Consider the following 21,945-nt stretch of genomic DNA (forward strand, 5'->3'; position numbering starts at 1 on the left):
ACAGAAGCTTGTCAAACAGTCTCAAGGGTAAAAAAAACAAACAAAAAAAACAACAACATAATAATACTTGGCAAACTAAATCAAGTGCACCTCAGAATGATATCTGTGATCCTGGTTGCCAGATCTGGTGCTTTTGTTTTTTCTCCACAGGTCTACTTTTAAAGCTCAACTCCCAACACACCAGTGTGTCCGCTTAATGACACTCAACAGTTACCAAGTAAAGCACCCGTGCCACATAAGCACTTTTTGAGGAAGACTGGGGCTTAATCCTCCATGTGGAAACCAGATGTTCTTATTATTCTGCTTGGCACTGCGAAAAAATGATTACGAAGGTGATTCTGAGATGATTCCACTGGCTCTGGTAATGAGGCGAACAGTAAGAGAAATCAAGCGCAAAGAAAGAGAGGGGGGAAAAAGACAGCTGAGGACATGAAGGAGGAGCAGTTGAGATCCTGGTCCTGTCATAATACACCATGCCTTTGGCAACCGTTCAACACCCCACAGCCATAAGATGTATATATCACATGAAGGAAAATGTAATAAAAACTCAACTGTCTTTGAAAAGGAGCGCTTGAGAAATGTCGAGGACCTTTTTTTCACAGGCTGATTCGTGTGTTTGTTTGTTTGTGTGCATGTAGACTTAAATCCCAGTAAGAGGTTAACACATACTCCCACCTGTCTCCATATTCAACTAAATGAGACAAGAAAAAAAAAAACATACATAAAATAAAAAATGACAGTCAGTAAAATTATCAATACAAAGCAAAAACAATAGGCAAGAAAAACAACAACAACAATAAATCACAATTATTCCAGTGTAAGGGTTTTTGTTTCTGTAAGTCAGTAAAAAAAAAAAAAAAAAAAAAAGTATTTCTGTCAGACCAAACAGACCTGCACATTCAAAAGGCAAAAAGAGGAGAGGAAAGAAAGGAAAACATGCCAGATCATGCTGTGTACCACCAAAAGAAAGGGAAGGTGATGGGTTTAATAAAAAGAAAAAAAAAAAAGCTGGAGCCCCTCCTGTAAATGCTTACCCCCATGTGGAAGGAAGTGTGGGAATCAGACTGAGTGGGCTGCAGGTCCTTCTCTGCACCGGACGCTCATCCAGCCTGGGACAGCGTGGGGGTGCGGGGTCCCTCTTCTTTAGAGAGAGGAAAGAAGAGGAGGAAGGACAACCCGATTCCTCGTAAGGACGGAGGGACGGCGATGGTGTGGAGGCTGTTCTATCTACTTCTCTCTCGGAGCATACGCTGCCTCCCTCCCGAAGCGGGAGAAGGAGGGACGATGAGTTACAAGTGAGAATAAATAAAGCAGTCTATGACACGTATGCTCGTCACAGTTTGAGCAGTTTATGGTACACATCCCATTCCAACAGTCTGCTAAGGTCCCTGCGGGCTGTGGTTCCCGTGTTGGCTCCTTCCTTTCGTCCTTCCCTACTTTCGCTTCCACGCCTGTGGAATTTTTTTCCATTCACTGTAGTGTTTCTATCATACAAACGTCCTCTGCTTTGCTTCCATCCAAATCCCTTCCTTTCTCTTTTCTCTTCCTCATGTCAGCCTTGCTCCCCCGTCACTTCAATTCCTTACCCTTCATCTTGTAGTGTGATCGTACTCCCCTCCCACCCCCTGCCCCTCCCTCTTTCTCCCTCTCCTGGAAGCCCCCTCCCATCCCACTTTAAACCGCACATGCACTGATCCTCTCTCTTTCTTTTGTCGGGTCACTGTTTCTTCTCACGAGTGGTGATTGTGACCAGTTGCTTGGCAGCCTTGGCGATGTCGTAGGCGCACTGGATGACCTGCTGAGTGAGAAGCTGGTAGTCTACTGCAGGAGCGCCAGGCTCCGAAGGCGCCGCCTTACGGCACTCCACCTGCAGTCGTGAGGCACTGGAAGCCAACAGGCGGAGAGAACAGTGGACTGCATCCAGTGCTGGTCGCTGCAGACAGATGGAAGCAATCAAAAAAGAAAAAAGAAGATGTAGATGTAGATGAGAGACACAGTGTGAGAAATAAAACATAAGGACGGGGCACTTACTTTGGGGAAGAGTGAAGCCATCTCTGTGACAGCAGAGTGGATCTTCTCAGAACACGGCACAAAACTGAAAAGAGAAGTGATTCTTTAACTGAAGAGTCAAATGAGTCAAGAACTGTGCAACAGCACTAATGCAGGTGAGCAGGCGAGGTTCCTGCAACGACTCCTGTGGTAAAGAGGGAGCTGGTGTCCAGGAAGCAAAGTTTATCAAACTGGGAGTTTGAGTGACTCACGTTAAAGGTGGGTAAAAAAAGAAAAAGTCACACAGCAAATCTTTAATTTTTAACGAGATTTAAATCGATTTCTTAACACCAGCCATATTTATCAATAGAAAGGTTTAGTGTGCTGTAATTAAATAAAACAAAAGAGTTGAAACTGAGGAGAAACACTGCATTAGCCTCAAACTACAATAACTGCATTCTTTCCTTATTACACCTATCGTCATTGGCCCTTGGTAACCCTGGTGACCGTAAGTATGAGACTGCAAATACAAGCACCCACAACATTCTGAAGAGATTATATTTCTTATGTGGCTTCCTCTAGTAAAAGCTGGAAAATATTGCTAGCGTAACAGTTCAGCCTACTGCTGCTGGAGTTAACAACTACATTCTCACTGTGCAGCTGTCGACTATCATTCACATCAGAGTTTACCATTTAAAAATGGAGATTAAGGTGCTGTCTATGTCTATCAGACATGTGCTGCTTTGCATTAATCTGACGGCAGCTGAGCACTTGAGTGCACCCCGCTCATTCTCCTGGAAAAGTCATGAAGGGTAAACTTAGGTTAGGGGACACAGCACCAGTATAAACTTCATGCAGTCACATGATCTCCTGTGTCTATGAGCTGCTCAGCTCTTTTCTAATTTACAGTAAGACTACTTAAAGTAGCTTTTTGGTGGTTTTGGTGCATTTTCACCATTTCTGACCCAGGGGGAGATTTTATTTAAACCGTTTACAGTTTTTATACATGGTCTTATATTTCCACCCCGAGTATACTCTTGTTTCTGTCCTCTGTCTTTCTTTCACATCTTTGTGATTCGGCCTCTCATAATGTCAACATCAACTGATTGTGAATTGCTATGATCTGATTTGATATTGAGGGTTTTTTCTGATTGAAATCAAGAAAAAAATAAGCATAACATTAGCTTAACTCAATGTCTGACAGGCTGGTTGTAAGACACGATTAGATTTGTAATTTTTATGCATTTTATTTTAAGATGAAAAGGACTGTGCCACCATTTTTTCACCTACCTGTCGTGTTTGAACTCCTGAGCGGCCCTGAGCAGCTCCTGGATGTTCTTAGTCACCTGCTCAGTCTTCAGTATGACGTCCTCTGTGCAGGGTAAGGTGGGGTCTGGCTCACCCCCCTCCCCACCCTCCTCAGGCTCCCCACGGCCTTCCTCTTCACTGCTGCGGCCCATACTGGATAGGGAAACGCATTACCCGCGCAACAATTAAAACCTCAGATCGAGGACAGTAGGTGACGGTCATGGATGAGCATTTACAGTCCTTATGTGGCATTATGTCAACAGCTTGTGCCCCTCGTTTCTTACTAAAAACTGCTACCTCCACATTTGTGTTATAAGTAATTGAAAACAGTTTCTGTGAATCCATTTAAAAAATAAGATCATTAGAAAAGTAGAAAAGTTGGTTTTAGAAAGCTAGGAAATTTTTCAGATTTACATTCAAACACTGACCTTACTGAGGCGTCGTACAGTTGTGTGTTGTCGTAGTCGCTGTCGGTGCCACTGCCGTGCTTCTCTGGTTTAGGGACCTGGAAGAAAAACACAGCAGGAACTAAATAATCACCACACATCATGTCCTGTAAGTATACCTCTTCAATCAAAATTCTAATTTTCATTTGTTTCCATGTAATTGAGATGGTTTCCACTGATGTCCATTAAATGGGACAGATATTACACTACATTTAGTATGTGGGTAATTCTAATGGGATGAGGGATATTCTGTGATTGAATCTCAGGATTAGGGCCAACAGCAACAGACCCATGAGACGCTGGTTTGGATAAAACAATGTAAGCCAATAATCTCAACTTTCTGAATGCATTAAGTGGAGGATCATAAAAAGAAATGAAGAGCCAAAACAGCAGCAGCTCACCATGTATCTACCCATCTCTGCAGATCCAGACAGATATGGACTCCCTGAGCCGCCCTTCCTTACCTGGGAAGACAAAGGGAACACAAGGATAGAGAGAGGATGAGAGAGAGATGGAGGAGCATGGGTGAGGCCAGAAAGAAGATTAAAAAGAAATTGAAATATTAGCAGAAAGAGACAGATGATGAAATGAGCAGGGGGGAAAAGAAGCGTGGGGACATAGAGAAGAAGTTTTCTTTTTAAATAAACAGCAGGAAAACAAGGCAAACGAGTCAGTGAGAGCAGCACTGAACAACTCAACGGCCCATCATCTTTTTCTACACTACATGCCTCGCTGCTTATCTAACAGGAAGCAAACATACTGTCAACTAATCTAGCTTCTTCTGCTTGACTTACACACGGCACACAGCATCTAAAAAGAGACTACACACACTCAATACTAATGTTGATCTCTGAAAAACAAAATGCATAATTACATACTGTGAGATAATACTACAAACTCAAAGACGAAATGGCAAACAATGCAATGACAGACAGAATGCTTACATCCAGAGGATGCACGGCTGCACTGCAGTGAGCAAAGAACGGACAGGTGAAGAAACAGACAGACAGAAAACAGACAAACAGGTAAATCTCTGTGTGAAGAAACAGTCACCAACTTGGTGCGGCGGTGAGATGTGTCTGCATTCTGTGGCTCTATTAACGTGCTGTAAACTAAATGCTGCTGAACTGCTCACCTGGTTGTCTGCAATATGAGAAACTTTTTTTTAAATTTTATTATATCTTTTCTTTAAAGTGGCGGTGAAACAAAAATGAACTTCTGTGCATCTGTGTGTGTGATCCCAGCATTTCCAGATTAAGCAACTGTCCAGCAGCAAAGACGTCAAAGGGGTTTGAAAAGGTCAAAGTGTGCAGAGCAGGCTATGCAGCGGTGTATCAGAGGCTTTTGCCAGGCAGCAGAACAGAGGAAACAGTCCTTTTTTGTTGTTTTTCTTTCCCATCTTTCTCCTTCAGGTCACACGTATGCACTCCATCATTTATGCAGTTTTAAAGCTCAATATAACAAATCTTTTTGAACCATTACAAAACTTCCCTTAAAAATGGGTTCGTGCACAACTGGATCTTTTGAAAGAGAAGGACTGAGAACTGAGATGCAAGGGGAAAGAAGAGGGGGGGAAATGTAAAGATCAGGATCAGACCATCACCTATTTAATCAGGCCAAAGACAGGCAATCAGAGCCACCGAGGCGAAGGTGGTGAGTGGAAAGGGGACAGGGCCGTTCTAACTTACGCTGGCTGTGTTGAGGGGCTGCAGGCGGGGCACTAGGGAGTCCAGGACTGGGGGACCGTGGGCCGTGGGGCCGGGGGCCGCCCCTGGCTCGTACATTGAGAAGGCCTGGCGTTCCCTCCGGTGAGGGTGGGAGTGGGGGGTGGCCGAGGAGGGCACCGAAAGCACCGGTGGGTCCCCTCCTGGCCCAAATCCACCCACTCCACCTCGCATCCCACCCACTGCCCAGTGGCCTCCTGTTCCCCCACCTCCACCAGGTCCCCCTACCCCATGGCCAGCTGCTCCCCCAGCCTGCTGGCCCCTCCGTAGCGCACTGTTCTCTGTCTGCATCCGGGTGATCTAAAGGAGAGGAGGAAGGCAGCAGGGAGGGATGAGACAATGGAGGGAGGGATGGAGGGAGGAACATGGGAAGGTTGAAGGGAATTGGGGGGGGTCAACTGAACGGTCAAAAACAAGCATCCATATTCAGGCTCATATTGGGCTTCACATATTAAGTCAGTATTGAGGGGGGGGGGATGCAACACATGGTATTACACTACAATAAGCTGGGACTGGGTCTTAGGGAAGGGGTGGAGGGCTACAGTACATACCTGAAAATACAGTGTTTGTGTTCAAGGGGTTAATGAGGGGAAACTGTAGGATCATCTGCCCTGAGGTACTGTTGCCTAGCGCCCTAATCTGACACATTTGTTATTTGCAGTGTGTTTTTTTCTATGTTTGTTTCAAATCTTCATTAAATCCTCAGTGACATGAGAAGATGAACACATAAATGAATCACTTAAGCCAGTCGCTAATGAACATATTAGGGAAATGACAATGACTCACGGGGGAAAAAAAAGATGCAACAATGAACAGCACATGAGCTCCATCAAAAGTAAATAACACCCTGACGGGGAAAAATCATCTTGCAAAGATATTAATTTATTCAACTGTCTCTCCATCATTATACCCTCTTTCTGTCTGAATCAACTGCCCCATCTCTTTTACCAATCTGCCTCGTGTCTTCTAGTCATCATTACCAAGCACATCTTTTATTCCAACTTCTATTCATTTTGTATTCTCTTTCTAAGAAGCCACGCAGCAAACCCTTTATTAGTCTGAATGGTCACTGCTAATCCTCTCGTTCCACCTGCACTCCTCCTACCTCCTTCTGGAGCCGCCGGAGCTCCTCGCTCAGGTTGTTGTTAACCTTCATCAGCTGCTGCACCTTAGCTTCTGAGGAGGCCAAAGCCTTCTTCACCTCCAGATACTCCTGCAGGGTGATGGGACCATCTGACAAGTCTGAGGAGTCCATACTCTGGATCGATAGGAACATATAAGGCAGGAGGTCAAACGGGTCGAAAGATTTGGGGAGGGGTTGTGACTGAACTCCTTCAATACATTCTGTATTTAGTGAAATTCATGCATTAACAAGGTTCTAAATGTGGTTGTAATTTATACATTTTTTTTAAGCTGTGGAAAAAAAAACAAAAAAACAGCCGTGGCTTTGAGGCAAGAAGAGGCCTAACTTGAAGGTAGGATCTCTCACACACACACACACACACACACACACACACACACACACACACACACACACACACACACACACACACACACACACACACACACTAGACCTTTAGTTCTTGCTCTCAATATTCCCACTCACTTCCTGCCACCCCACAGCCTGCTCAGATTCAGCCCTCTACCACTCCCTGGAATTAAACCAATAAATACACCTTTCATAAACTACACTTTATAGCCTTCTGCTTGTGCTTCATTCGCCACTACTTCTATTACCCCCTGCTTCATACTAGAACACACAATTCTTCGATGCTGTGAGCACCGTAAAACAACAAATCCATATATTTCCTTGGATTTAAAGGCGAGTAGATCCTCCAGCTTGGCGGGGTTTTACCCTGAGCATGAAAAGAAGCTTGTTACTGGTTTAGCTTCACTTCTACCCCTCCCACATGATTTTTCCTTCCTTTTGTTTCTTAAATCTGTCTCCTTCTCTTTTCCCTCCCATTACACACGCTCTCTCTGTGCATGAACAATGCCTTGTCTGACAGGGACCCAGAATAGCTGATGATGTCACTCAGGAGCTATGTGGCAGCCATGAGTATGGCCACTTTCCGCAAAGCATGTTGGGAGAAGCAGTCATTCAAGCCACTAAACTGTGGAAAAGCTTTGCTTACTAATATGACTGAATGAAATTCAGGGATAGAGGGAAAGGAAACACATCAAAATGGTGATTAACAAGTATGAAAGCCACAGAAATGTGGGGTAAAGGGTAGCTATTTAGAGAAAAAAAAAGTGTGTCACGCTGTATACCTTTGCACGGTTGCTACGTTGCGTGTTGTTGTTGTTCTGGGTGGTGAGCTCGCTGTCTGTGTCCTCGTCAGAAGCTACACTGTCGTAGTCGTGCTGGTCATCATCGATGCCCAGGTCCAGCGGGTCTGATAACAAGGAGAAGAAAAATCTGCCCATTTACAGTTTTCTTTCACGTAATATTAGCACTCGCTCTTCTCTCAAACGTGATCTTTCTCCTGGGAGTGCTTAAAGTAATAACACAGTTGTGTGTCGTACTTGACCGTTTCATGTAAGAATAAACTGTCACACAGGAATGATTCTCTTATAACTGTGCTGCTGCTGCGACACAGGTGATTTTAAAAGTTTTAAGGTTTTATGCTTTGCAGACTTTTGCACACTGGTATAAATCAATAAATGGATATCTATGCATCGTGCATATTAATCAGGTTAGATGGCACTGCCTTCAAAGTTTAAAGTCTAGCCCTCCCTCCCAGTCTCACCAGTAGGGCTAAGACCTTTTCCCTGCTGTCTCCTTTTGGCGTCACTCAAGATGTCGATGATGAGGGTAGCAAACTCCCGGGCGTTGAAACGGGCGAGCTTCTGGCGGCCCTGAGAAAAGAACAAGCCGGGAGTTACACAAACACATGCGCACACAAACACTGGCATCAAAGCCTGAAATTCAGTTCCGCATTTTTGTTTTTTAAAATCATGAGCTGAGTATGAGACAAATACAATGGGGCCCATAGTCAGTGGTTCAGTGCCTGTGTGACTGCTGTGGTCAGTTACCATGTGCTGTGGAAAAACACAGTCATACTCTCAACACACACAGCAACACAACATGTGCAAAGGAACATAAACTCTACAATTAGGTTAGCGTCCAGGCATCTGCATAAGAGCACAAGAAGGTCAGCTCCTACCAAAGTGTAAAACCATTCACAGAAGTTCGACTCTAAAGATGTGATTTCTTCTGTTTTCGACCATAAATAGGAGCCTCTGACCACAGTGAACTGCCCAATCACGTGAAAGCAAACGTGGCCATGTGGGAGTTGTTTGTATGTGTGTGTGTACACTTGGGTTTGAGTGTTTACACCAAAAATGAGCCATTCAGATGACTATAAACTTTGTAAGTGGACTTGAGATTTCGCTCTCTACCTCACAGGGAGAGCTAGAGAGATAAAGAGAGAGTGCAGAAAGATTACACTCTCACATCTGAGGAACAGCCGCTGCTAATTTCACACTCCTTTCTCTGTCCCCCCCCCAACAAACACATAAACTGCCTATCTAAGAAATAAGAAATCTCCATTTTGTCTTTTTTTCCTCCCCCCCCTATCTGTTCCTTTAAATCAGTCATTACAAACGTATACAAGTATGTGCGTGTTTACCTGGTTGCGCGTTGCAGAGTATTCAGGGTTGACTGGTAGGAAAGGGACTGCGCTGCGTTCTGTTACCAGAGTGCTGTGGTTCTGGGTCGTAAGCCACACTGGACACAAAAACGTAAAGCAGAAAATAAATCTGTGAGTGCGCGTTCAAACAACAAGGTCGCCCACATCCAACCACACGCAGCCCATCCACCCACACATCCACAGAGATATAAACAAAGTACAGCGAATCTCTTACAGTGCAGTTTTGTGTGTGCTGTTGGTGGTGTGTCTACAAGTCTATCCCTGCTACTTACCTGTGTGCTTCAGTCAGAAAGCGCGCTCTGACTTTTGCCCATACTGAAGGAAAGGGAGAGAAGAGAAGGAAAAAAGAGAAAGAGCGAAGAGGAGGAGAGAGACTCAAGAATTTGCGAGGCACTTCCTCGCTCCATTCTCCTCCCCCTCTTTCACTCAAAACATTTTGGCCTTCCTCTTTAGCAGTTTTTCCCTTCTCTCGTCGCCCTGTCCTTCATTTCACTTCCTCTTTCTTTGGCGCTTCTTATCTTTATATCAGCTTCACTCCCATAACTTTTCCTCAAAAGTTTTTACATTTTTCTAGTTTGTTTCAACATCAATTGGTCCACAAAGGGGAAAAAGCCCAAACGCACAGGCCCAGGCAGACAGTCGTAGAGGGTATAAAGGAAGCGATAAGGCTCACCTGCATCATTTTCTCTGCGATCCACCTCGTCATAGACGTCCATTGCTAGCTCCTCAAACAGCCGATTGTTGAGCTGCCACACATGCGCACACAAATTGACATTAGCGGGTCTTATTCTACATGTCTACATAGATACAGCACGTGCTGAACAATAAGCATCAGCGTGACAAACCAGAGAGAGCAGATGAAATAAAATGAATTTAATAACAATCTCTCAGATTGACATGGAGAGAACAAACAGCTATGAGCAGAAAATCTGTTTGTGACAACAACTTTTCTTTTCACCCAACAAAAACTCTTTTCTTGTATTTTTTATTTTTTTATTTTTTTACTTTCAAGAACCTGTTTAAAAAAAAAACAAATCCCCCCAAAACACAACAGCCTGTTGCTTTTGACATTATAACCATAAGCTATGTAAATTCAACTCACCGCTTGGAGCTTCTTCTTGGCAGCCTTGGCCAGTTCTGAGAGGTCCAGACTAGAACAAAAACACAGAAGATGACAATCAAAAAGGCATCGTAAATATACAGTGGAATAAAGTCGCAGGGAGGAAGGGGACAGGGGAGGGAGATATGAGATGGAAGAAAAAAAGTGAGAGGGGTGGAGGTGGAAAGGGAGTTTTTTCTAGAATGAGGAGGGAAGGCGGGACAACTTGTTCTACTGGTGACTGCTGGTCAGGTAACAACAGCAATATAAATGTGAGTTGGCTTTCACATATTATGCTGTATGGGTGTCAAGTTTGTGACACAGTGAGATTACAGAGATTCGAAGCTTTAAAGACTGATCTGAAACTCTTTAAATATGCTCTCGCTATGGCCAAAGATGTCACTAAGGATACACGCGGAAGTAAACTTTGAATATGCGAAAAAGCCTGGTGTGATTCAAACACTCGACAGTCTTTCAGTTACAAGACTTCTTGATTGTTTACATCTGTTTAAATCTTTACAGCTTTATAATCTATAAACAACTGTTCAATGCCACTCAAGAAAAGCTGGATGCATTGTGGGATACATGAGAGATGGAAGTATACAGAGAGGGGACCGATGGGGAGAAAGAGATTCTGGGGGAAAAAAGAACAAGGAAAGTAAAGATACCTCTGTGTCGGGCACTTAGGACGAGCTCTGACTCCACCAAGCACAGCGAAATGGAGAACAGAAGTGAGAAAAACAAGAGAAACAGACAGAAAGAAGGGGAAGAAAAGCCACATGAAAACAGCTTTAATTGTTGTTAACAAGAGGAACCATTCACCAGAAACAGAACAGATGCAAGTGGAGTTAAGATGACAGCACAGAAGTAAGACCCATTTCAGTAACGAACAGATCTGGAGGTGCAACACATCTCTGAACTGTAGCTGAGAAAACCCAGCACCCATCAAACAAGTGAAAGAAGCCGTGCTAAGAAATGCTGAACTCGATGTGTCACGGCCTGAGCACTCGTGTGTCTTTCAAATCCACGCTGCAGTTCAGCATTACTTAACCAAGCGCGCTTCAAGTATCTACCTCACCAAATTCACAGTGAACAGACAGCTTAATAAAGACTTCCTTTACCTAACTCCTTTGTGGGGGCTTTGGTGCCACCCTGTGGTCAGAACACTAAATTATATCAATACATACATGTCAGACAGAGAAATTAAGCAGTCACAGAAGTAAGGCAAGTTTGGCAGCTGCAAGTTTAATCATGTAGATATTTGTTTTCAGGCAATTAAACGACAACAGACTTGCAGCTGTTCATAATCAACTTAAGACAATAAAAATGATCATTTGGTCCATACCTGTCTGCCATTTGAGGAATGATATAGTGGCCATTCTTGTGATCTGGGAGAGAAGAGAAAAACGTAACAACCAAGTAACAAAAATCTACCACAGTACGTTACTGAGGTTAACTGCTGTGCTTAAAGGCATGTGAAGAGGAGAACAAAAACAAGAAAAACTGGTGCATTAGGTTACCTGGACGCCGACCGCACAGGTAGAAGGCTAACCTGTCCGTCAGCTCATACTGACACTCTACCAGACGCTCTGCTAGCTCTATATGGCCCGCCTGCCTGGAACACACACGCGCACATGAAATGATTCTACTTGTGTTGTGTTTACCATTAGATGACTCAATTCCAGAGCTGAACAGGGTCTAAATGCAGGTTTTGTATTTACTGAATTGTGCTTTCAAATTCCTGTACCTAGCATAGTCCATAGGTGTGCGTCCGTTAATGTCAGGCGATCCAGGGTCTGCACCATACACCACGAGCAGCTCAGCCTGCAAGATCTGGCCTGCCTTGGCTGCCACATGAAGTGGGGTAGTGCCTTTCTCCTGTGGGACACACACAGAAACACAGTCACAAACAGAGACGCCTGGCATAAAGAGAGTAAGTTAACAGCACAAGACAAAATGTGAGTCAGTGGTAGATTTATTTTGTCCTGACCGGGTGGAAGAAGTTGGCCTGAGCGCCGAGGGACAGGAGCCGAAGACACGTCTCTAAACTCCCCGTCCGCACGCTTGAATGAAGTTGCTAATAGAGAGGGAGAAACAGACAGGTAGAGAGGAGAGAGAGAAACGGGGGGAGTCAGGGCGGAAAGATTAAACATCACAGAGAGAAGGAAACAAACTGAATTCCCTTATTAGCCCATAGAGGCAGCACAGCGCTAGAGATGATTGTTGCATCCTGCTGTGTCATTCAGATCACTCCCTGCTGGGTTGGGGGGGGGGTAATAAGTAAAAGAGCATCTGTGTGTGTTTGCCTGAGTGCATGCTTATGTGCAACGTCTGCTACTGACATTCATAAAGGAAACAACCTTTGTGCTTAGACTTGCTGTTCCACAGTATAGCTGTGTCAGTATAGGCTAATTAACCTGAACTCATAACATCCTACCCATCAGCTCAGTACAGAGTAACATTAGAGCGCAGATTAAAGACAATACTGGTTTTCTGTTATCATCCAAACAAGTGCAGAATCCTTCACTTAGCGGATAAAAGAAAGCATGCTTATAGGTCTACAGATGACAAGTCGAGTTAAATTATTCTCTAATTGTTTATCAAGAAAAAACAAGTGTCGCACGTATTCAAGTCAGCAGCTGTGTTTACGTTTTCTTACCTTACTGAGATCTTTAGTGGTGACGCCGTCGTCATCACGACAGGGCAGCTTGTGCACGAATGCGAGCATCTGGTATTTGGCTCTGATGAACTCTGACTTGGTGGGACTGCACAGGAGGGGAAGTTGAGATGGTTACCAAAAGCCCAGGCCTCAAAGGTAAACAAGAACACTCGAGGACAAAATATGTGGAACTGCAATTCATGCAATAAACCCTGTTATACAGGAAAATGCGTTTTAGCATCATGACTGCAAGTGCATATGGCGCCCCACCGAGGGATTTGAAGCCCCACTAGAGGTAAGGTCATTTTGATTTGACTTCATTTTTCTCTCTCACCCCCTCACTCTCATCAAATAGAAAGATCAGGCGCCTTTCTCTGTGAGGTACAGACACAGAAAGTGCTGTAATAATAGACAAACAGCCCCCCAGCAGTAATAAATAATCTCTACAGTGAACCGAACTGATGGGTTATGCCTAGTTTCCCAGTTTGCTTTACATAAACGGATAAAGAAATAAATCTGATGAACACTGCAGAGGTTTTTAAGAGGCAGTTCACACTAAACCTCCATTTTCCGGTGAAAAAGAAATGAGCAAATATTTTTCCTGCGGGTCCCGATCTCATGACTCTCCCAAAGCCATATTTCAGCCCACAATGCACTAATGTACTTAGAAACAAATACTAGTTGCAATTGTTCTTCACCAGTCAAAAAAAAAGAGAGAGAGAGAAAAATTATGCTTACAAAGGGACAATAATTTCTCTGTGTCCTAATGTGGATTTTGAGCCCGTGCAGAGCATACTTACTGGACTTTGTCCTGGGGGTTCGGTTTCCTGCGGCCACTCTGCACCTGAGCCGGGTCCAGGAGACTGTGTTCCCATATGGAGTTGGCCCCGTTACTGGCCAAGGTCTGAACCATCTGAAACACAAACGCGTACACACACACACACACACACACACACACAGAAGTGACTCAGTGATGGTTTGCTGTCATGAGCATGTTTTATTAAAGTCAGTGTAAAGCAGTGTGTTTGGAGTTTGTCACACGGAAGAAAAATGTGTTATCCTCTGGCTAAACTGACTGTTAATCACAGAAAATTAGGTTTCAATATCCTGAAAAAAAGAAAAAGCAATATTCTCTGCTTGGAGACGCTGTCTACTGAAGATGCTACGACTGTGCGCCCAATCATGGGAAGGCAGTTTCTTATGAAGATAAAGTACCTCTACAATTTGAGAAATGGATTATCAATCTAGAAGCTTTTTCTGTACAACAACCAGGCGATCAGCTCATTATGACCACCTGCCTAATATTGTGTTGGTCCCCCTTTTGCTGTCAAAACAGCCCTGACCCATCCAGGCACGGACTCCACTGGACCCTGTGTGCTGTGGTATCTGGTACCAAGATGTTAGCAACAGATTGCAAAGAAACCTTTAAGTTTAAACATTGAAGTCCTGCAAGCTGCGCGGTGCAGAAATGATTCATCAGACCAGGCCACCTTCTTTCATTGCTCTGTGGTCCAGTACTGATCCTCATGTGCCTACTGTTAGTGCTTTCAGCAGCTGATTGGGGTCAGCATGGGCGCACTGTCTGGTCTACAGCTGAGGCCCTACTGTGATGCTCTGTGTATTCTGACAGCAGTAACCTTTTCAGCAACGTGAGCTATAGTAGAATGTTTGTAGAATCAGACCACATAGTCCAACCTTCACTTTCCAGTGAGCCTCCGCTGCCCATGACTCTGTCACCCGTTCATCCACAGACAACCTGCTGTTAGGGCGTTTTCACATCTGATTCGTACTCTGGTTCAAATCAGTTAATGAGTCGGTAAACTTGTAGCCGTTCCCCCGTGCTTTGGTTTGTTTTCACGCAGAGAAAAATCCAAGTGAACTCCAAGTGAACCAGAATGTGTCACTACAAACCACGTGACAATGTTCAGTCTGCTTACTAGCCAGATGTGTCTGGAAGAAGGCGCTGTGTTCTGGACTATAACAGAATTTACTTTCATTAGCATTTGCAGATCTATCAGATTCTAACCCCTAACCCTGTGTGGCTGCTGGATGTTTTTAGCTCAAACTTGCTAATTGGTTTGGATCTAGGTGGGATCACATTCACACCATAAACCCCTCCAAAGGTTCTCGGTGCAGTCGTTGTGGTCTGCACCTGAGTGTGATTACAGTGTTTGCACCTGCACACATGAACCACACTAAAAAGGAAAATGAACCAAGTTTGACTTAAACGGATCAAAAACCGCACGTGTGCAAATACCCTTAGAGGTGCACAGGGCCGGAACCACCATACATTGATTGTGTGTGTGTGTGTGTGTGTGTGTGTGTGTGTGTGTGTGTGTGTGTGTGTGTGTGTGTGTGTGTGTGTGTATTTCTTTAGGTCACAAGACCATCACATTTACTAACATTAGCAAATGTTTCATGAAAACGATGCTTTTCTACAACATGCAAAAGTCACATTCAGAAAGTAGAAGACTTCCTGGGGTCTACTGATGCTAATGCAGTTCTATATGTTTTAAAATTACATCAGTGTTATGACTCCAGTGCATCACTGAAACATAATTTCTGGACTGGCCAGAAAATATTGGAAGAAATTAGTTTAACAGCTTATTTTCATAATTCAGTATCATATAGCTCACAGTCACAGTGATTTCTGTAACTATTATCTAACACATATAATGTGTTACGAAATAAATCTAAATTATCTTCAGTAAAGCTGCAGAACAACCCTGATACACATTTGTGCTCTACACTGGAATCAAAACTGGTTATAAAACCAATAAAGCCAAAAACTCCCACACTCCTCATGCCTCCTTAATTACAGGATGAAGCTGAAGCAGCACTAAGCACCTAAACCTGCATTAAGGCCATACTGAGACGAACACAGATATACAACAAGAGTACAGACAGACTCACAGATCAAAGTTAAACTAGATGATCAAATAAAAAATAAACACAAACTGCAGTACTGTGGATTTGCATCTTCTGAGCTGACTAAGATTTCTGCAGTAGCTCTTCTTTCGGTGGCACTATTCTGGGTACTGCGTTTGTCTCACAAGCCCTTCCCCGTTTCTCATTCCTTCGCTCTTCATTTCTCAGACTTACCTGCAGTAGGGAGGGAGGCCATCCGCTGTGCCTCAGGTGCTTGACTATGGAGATATGGCGGCCTAAACTGCGGTGGACCGAACAGCATTCATCACAAATCAGGACCCCTCGGTTGATACTGGTCCAGCCCGGGTCTGACAGACAGAAATACACAGAAAGCATTAGGATTTTCATAAGCACACTGTGACTGATAATTAGATTTTGGAGATTTTTAAAAATATTAAGTGCTTTCCATCCAGGCCACACGAACATACTCATAAATATCCACGATTTATGACGTGGGTGGTCCAAATTACAGTTTACTACACAACTATAATGCCATTTTTCCCAAGGAAGAGATGCAGTCTACCTACACTGCTACTCTTTTGGGCTTCAGTCAATATCAAGTCAAACATATGTGCGTCTTTTTTTATAGGTCTTTTTATCTGCTTCTGAGCAAAACCACATGATGGATAAAATAAAGATGAGTACCAGACAGTGATCCTGTCACAGATATTCCAATTAAGTTTCTAAGTTTTATACATTTCTCAGCTGAATGAGCACCTGGTTTGTATTATGCACATTAAGAGTAAAGCAGGATGTATATGTCAGTAATAAATCAAAGGGCTTTTATAACTGAGAGAATTTTGAATAAAAACTGGGTTATTGAAAAGACAAGAACTAGACATTTTTAAATATTAACTCTGAAAACTGACTTAAATAATGCAGAAATGAATCATGTGAAAGCACAACTATGTGGACACAGCTACATGGTTAACACTGTTGCCTCATAGCAAGAAGGTCTGAGACTCAAATTAGCCCATCTGGCCGGAGCCTTTCTGTTTAGTTTGTATGTTCTCCCCATTGCCTATAGGTGCAAATGGTTATCTGTCTCTATATGTTAGCCCTGCGACCAGCTGGCGACCTGTCCAAGCTGGCTGTACCTCGCCTTTTTCCCTATGACCATGGGATAGGCTCCAGCCCCTCCGTGATCCTAAATTTGATGGACAGATGATTCGACATTTCCATATATCAGATAGTCTTTTTTTTTCTTTTAGGCATATTACATATTAAAGTGATTTCCCTAACATTCATTATGTGCATGTATGTATTTACTCATTAACGCTCTCCCCGACTTTGCCCAGATCAGCTGGTGTTGCAGACTGCCCTCTGGTTGACAAACTATGCAACACTCAAAACACAGTTGAAGGGTGTTTCTCCCTTTTATCTTTTACTTTTTTATTCTCATTTATCATCTGTTATAAACGCTAAAGCCGATGAGCAAATAGTTAATACTGGCTTATAATATCAGTTTGCTTGGTCAGGCTCTGATTGCAATCAATTTTAGATATTCCTGTGAAGAACTGTGCAAGTCTGATAAGAAACAGTTATAAATAGCATTTTTACAAATATACACGTTAGCTTGCACCTTACAGTCATAAACAGCTAGGAATGAGACAAGTTGTACTTTGCTGCCACCACTAAATATTACTAGTTTATTACAATGGCTTGACAAAGAAACCTGTTTTAATACCTAAGAGAAGAAACATATCTCTAAATGGGTGCAAATGAGGTGAGGAAGTGAAGGGCAGCAGCAAAGGCCAGTGCCAGTCCAATGACACTGAAAGACTGAGTCTGGGTTATGTTTATGCCCTCAGGACCCTGACGCGATGAATGCCTCACAACTAACACAGTCTGCAGTATCAAAACAAGCATCTGCACACTTACATGCACACTGTTCACGCCCAAACGCACACACATATCTACAATGTGTGTTGGTCACACTCAGCCTGGGATAAAAACTGTCTGGGCTTAGGGTATTAATGGAGCTAAAATAGTCCATCATCAGATGAACCGGCGTGCTTTAAGTCTTTTTGCCCATAGAAAAAAAGCGGGGAAAAAAAGAAATATGAAATGCAAAATGGCTTTGAAAAAAGCAATAGCTCAGTTTAGAACAGCAGCCCCGTAGGCTTTAAAGGCCTCAGCAATTTAATTCCTTAATCTGTGTAATAAATATTAAAAAAAACTCCCACAGGCTAGGCTATCTGCCTGGTCTGCTAAATCAATATGAGGCTATGCCATTAAGCTATTAGAAGTGGATAGACTATTAGCAGTGCTGTATTGGTGAAATCTGCAGCATGTTGCTGCATAATGGTGCCTAAAGTTGGCCTAATTCATCAATCTAGTATAGCATTTGTTTTTATAAGTGTCAGCTAACCCTGCACAAAAACATATGCTACAAATGAGTGCAAGTTTTTAAAATTGTGTTACACTCCACTCTTAAACACTGAGATAACATGTTGCACACATCTGCATACTTTGGCCGTTAACGAGTTAGCTTCAGGCTTGTTTGGTGTATATCACAATATATACACATATATGTGTTTATATACAATATAAACACAATTAATACAGTGTTTAATTGTACTAAGTGTCAGCTTGCCGGATTTACTCCATCTTACTTCTAATTTTAACCAAACACAGCAACAACAGCAAAGCCTGACAGGGACACCAACACGACATATCGACTCAACCCCGCTGTTCTCTTCTGTGAATAGTTGCACAAGAGTTTCAGTTTCCTAAACAAATGCATCTGTGCGAAATAAAGAGTTTACTATAGTGACGATGTGATTCATTGTTGCCCGTAAACTGTGCAGATTGCCATGGTGTGACATTAAAGACTCCTGAAGCTTGGCTACGAAAAGGAGTATCAGTCGTCCTTTGTAGCCATGCCATTGAGTTATCCCCCAGTATGACACAAAGCTGGGTAGTAGGGAGGTGGCCTGTCACCAGGGGCTAGGTCAGCATTTTGCAGAAAGCACTGCGTGCGTGTGTGCGTAAGTCGCAAGGAGGGGCTGCATGCAGAGAGATGATGGTTGTAGAAGAAATGCACGGCTAGTAACAGGTACGCGAACAAGCCATCTACCATTGTGAATGCCTTATTTTGTCTAGTAAATAAACTAAAGCTTTAAAATATAACTAATATGTCACAGATAATGTGCATTTAATTATTCTGCAAGTTAATATAGTATCAACGAAAGGAGTTCAGCTGGGGTTTCATCAGTATGTAAAAAGTAACTCAAGGGGAACCAGAAAAGGAAAATAGGTGCTGAAGCATGTTAGTAAGTAATAATAGCAAGGTGTACAATGCAAGGCTGGACTGCAGCATTTAGACATAGGGGTGGGTTTTTATAATCGATTCATCGATTAAAATCGATTCTGGCTTGGATAACGTAAAATCGATTCATTAAAATCCTGAATCGATTTTTTAATATAAATTTATTTTGTCCGAAATGCCAGAATCTCTGGTGACATCTCACAAAATTTCAAGAACCACCAAACAGTAAATGAGAGCAGGTACAGGGATTCTGCACATAGACTTAAACACACAGCGCGACCCGCGGATCAGAATCAGTTAGATGTCGCCTTTCTCACAGTCGGGGCTGAAAGCCGACAGCTCGCTGATCCGGGTCCGCGCTTTGTGTTCACGCCCTTTATGCGCTGATTCTAAAGCTGTTAGTTTGATCTCTCTCCAAACAATATTGACCGAACCAGCAGCAAAAGAAGATCCAAACGCTTCACATAAACATCGTCATGAATTCACTCTTTTACTGTTTTGCTTCCATTGCGATGCGCAGCTCTCTCTCTCTCCCTCCCCCTCTCTACCTCTCTCGAACAGTTTCGCTTTCTTCATTATTCGCTTGCTTGTTACGCACAAGTCTACTGTTGTTTACAGCGCTGTCGGCCGCTGTTTTTTTCCCTTTTACATTCTTCCGAAAAGAAAACCTCATTTCTGCTGTTCAATACTGAACAAATTTAAACTTTTTAATATTATTCAAAATGCAAAATGCTTAGCCGCGTGTCTAATAAAACCGCTGTAACGTCAGAGGTAATGTTCATTAATTAATGGTTTTCTTTCGTTTTTGATGTACTGCAGAATATTTTTATAAAATCCCAGGCCAGGAAAATCACCTTCATGTTTTTCTGTGTTTTATCCTCAGCTACTTTGACACAAAGGCATCTGCTGTGATGCTCACACCTTGGATAAAGTCTTGCGAGTGTCAGCTTCCTTTTTATAGATACAAAAATATGTAAATGTTCTGATCTGAATTATACTTCTGACTGTCAAACTTTCCCAGATTTAAATCGAATCGAATCGAATCAAATTAAATCGAATCGTGGATCGAATCGATTTGGGACCTTGTGAATCGGAATTGAATCGATTCTAGAAATCAGTGACGATACCCAGCCCTATTAGACAGTTAAGAGTTATCAGGGGTCGCAGCTGTCATAAGAGCAGCTGCTGCACATGTATACATGAATGAACGCAAGCAAGGCACACAAGATCACCAATGATCAAGGGGATCGAACTGAAACAGCACGTGCATTTGGGGCTACATACGAAGGGTCTTATTGACATTGTCTCTAACTCAGATTTTAACAAACACAGATGGGGCCAAAGGAGAAGTGGGTTGGAAACTAAGCTAGAATTATGGATGGCCATTGTAGTGGAAATCACTACGCCCTGAACAGTATGGATGAAAGCTAAGGCAGGTGAAGCTAGAAATTATGTCCCTTTTCCTTTAAAAACAACAACAACAACTTTGTGTTGTACTAGATTAATGGAACTGAGGTGGCTTTTAAATGATTTTGAGGTACAACTACAGGTATGGCTCATTTCAGGTTTATGTTGAACTGTGCTCCCACTTAGGATGACTGTAAACTGAATTTACTCCTATTAATTCTCACTATTTTATTTCTTAACTTTACTGGAGATATTCTAAAATTATCAAGTTAAACAAACAGAAACTCTAATTAAGTTTTTGATACTTTACTGTATTTTTTAAGCCAAATTGTTGTTAAAGCTACTGACTGGTCGCTGACGCTTTAGCTGAATCAGCTTGGCAATAACTTGGCGTTTAGCAAAAGTTAGCTAAAGTAGCTAACGTCATAGCTAAGCTAGCAGTATAAAAAGCACGAACTCCAAAAGCCACGGGCAAGTGCTAACAATATGATAGCTGTCCATCGATATAAATGTATTATTATATCTTAGGACATTCACTCTACCATAAATTCTTCTATCACACAGCTGCATAATGACTCAAAATCGCCAGCTCGCTAGCCAAGCTAAGCTAACGTGTTCGGAAGTCTGTCCCGGTCACGAAAATCAAAACAAACGTCTCTTCGAGTGGAAAGGCAGCATAAAGCTGACAATGGGATCTTAAACTGCCCCAAATAAACTACTCGTTCTTACATATGGCCATGGTCAAATAAATATACCTATCAAGTTATTCAATGGTTTACATTAACGTTGAGCAGCTGTTAGCTAGAGATATTCTCCCGTTGTGGCAACACGCCTATTTTTTCCAGTGTTTATTTTGGGCCTAAACGACGCTTTGCAGCCCTGGCCGTTTTCCTGCTCTGCAGACCCTCTGACAATGACAGCAACTTCGGCCTTGTTCTCCCACCACGTCGCCCCCATCGACGCATTGTTCCAGTCCCATGGTCTGTTTTCCTTTTTTTCTGTTCCTTACCTGGCGCACTGCAGTCAGCGCAGACTTCTGTTCTTTGTAGCTTTCTCGACATCTCGAAAGTGGATGAAACGAAGAGGTGGATGTCGGCGATGATGTGAATATTCGCCCGTCTTCCCCCCCCCCCGGAGCTACAGACCGACGTCTGCCGTCAACCGATGCGGCCCCTGAATCCCCGGAAGCCGGGTGGTATGATCGGCTTTTCCCCCGGCCAGCTGACGACGACTGAGCTTCCCGTTAATTCCAGCGGTCTGTTCGCCCACGTTCGCTGATGAACTCCGAGGCTGGATCCAAGTTATGTGAACATAGTTAATCTGTTTGTATAAAGGATCTCATCTCGGAATATTGCTACAGTAAATCTGTTCCTTGCATTGCCTGCAACTCACCGAGAGACGGCAGCTCTTTACCTGACAGTATCCGCGCTCGCGCTCACTCACACGCGCTCACTCTCTCTC

The 21,945-nt window shown here is 43.2% G+C and overlaps 1 protein-coding gene across 4 annotated transcripts; it reads right to left on the bottom strand.

Moving 5' to 3' along the window:
* Window positions 1-1,646: 1,646 nt before the first annotated feature.
* git1 (G protein-coupled receptor kinase interacting ArfGAP 1) lies at window positions 1,647-21,941 on the bottom strand. 4 transcript variants are annotated; one of them, XM_085479351.1, is made up of 21 exons: window positions 21,494-21,941; window positions 15,981-16,114; window positions 13,679-13,791; window positions 12,879-12,984; window positions 12,210-12,296; window positions 11,967-12,097; window positions 11,740-11,834; window positions 11,565-11,607; window positions 11,341-11,385; window positions 10,223-10,271; window positions 9,794-9,866; window positions 9,100-9,197; window positions 8,218-8,326; window positions 7,739-7,863; window positions 6,573-6,725; window positions 5,432-5,767; window positions 4,145-4,207; window positions 3,726-3,802; window positions 3,280-3,450; window positions 2,032-2,095; window positions 1,647-1,933 (listed from the first exon to the last, which is right to left on the bottom strand). In XM_085479351.1, the coding sequence occupies exons 1-21, from the start codon at window positions 21,543-21,545 to the stop codon at window positions 1,718-1,720; spliced, it is 2,340 nt and encodes a 779-aa protein (XP_085335477.1). In that variant the 5' UTR covers window positions 21,546-21,941; the 3' UTR covers window positions 1,647-1,717. The 4 variants fall into 4 exon arrangements, with proteins under 4 accessions (XP_085335477.1, XP_085335473.1, XP_085335474.1 ...); XM_085479347.1 differs by lacking the exon at window positions 11,341-11,385 and adding an exon at window positions 10,888-10,914 and having other exon boundaries at window positions 21,494-21,940; XM_085479348.1 differs by lacking the exon at window positions 11,341-11,385 and having other exon boundaries at window positions 21,494-21,940.
* Between the last annotated feature and the right edge of the window lie 4 nt (window positions 21,942-21,945).

The sequence above is a fragment of the Copadichromis virginalis genome, linkage group LG14 (genome assembly GCF_057382275.1).
Source record: "Copadichromis virginalis isolate Kocher_CV1m ecotype Utaka linkage group LG14, C_Virginalis_male_GT1.1, whole genome shotgun sequence".
NCBI lineage: Eukaryota > Metazoa > Chordata > Actinopteri > Cichliformes > Cichlidae > Copadichromis > Copadichromis virginalis.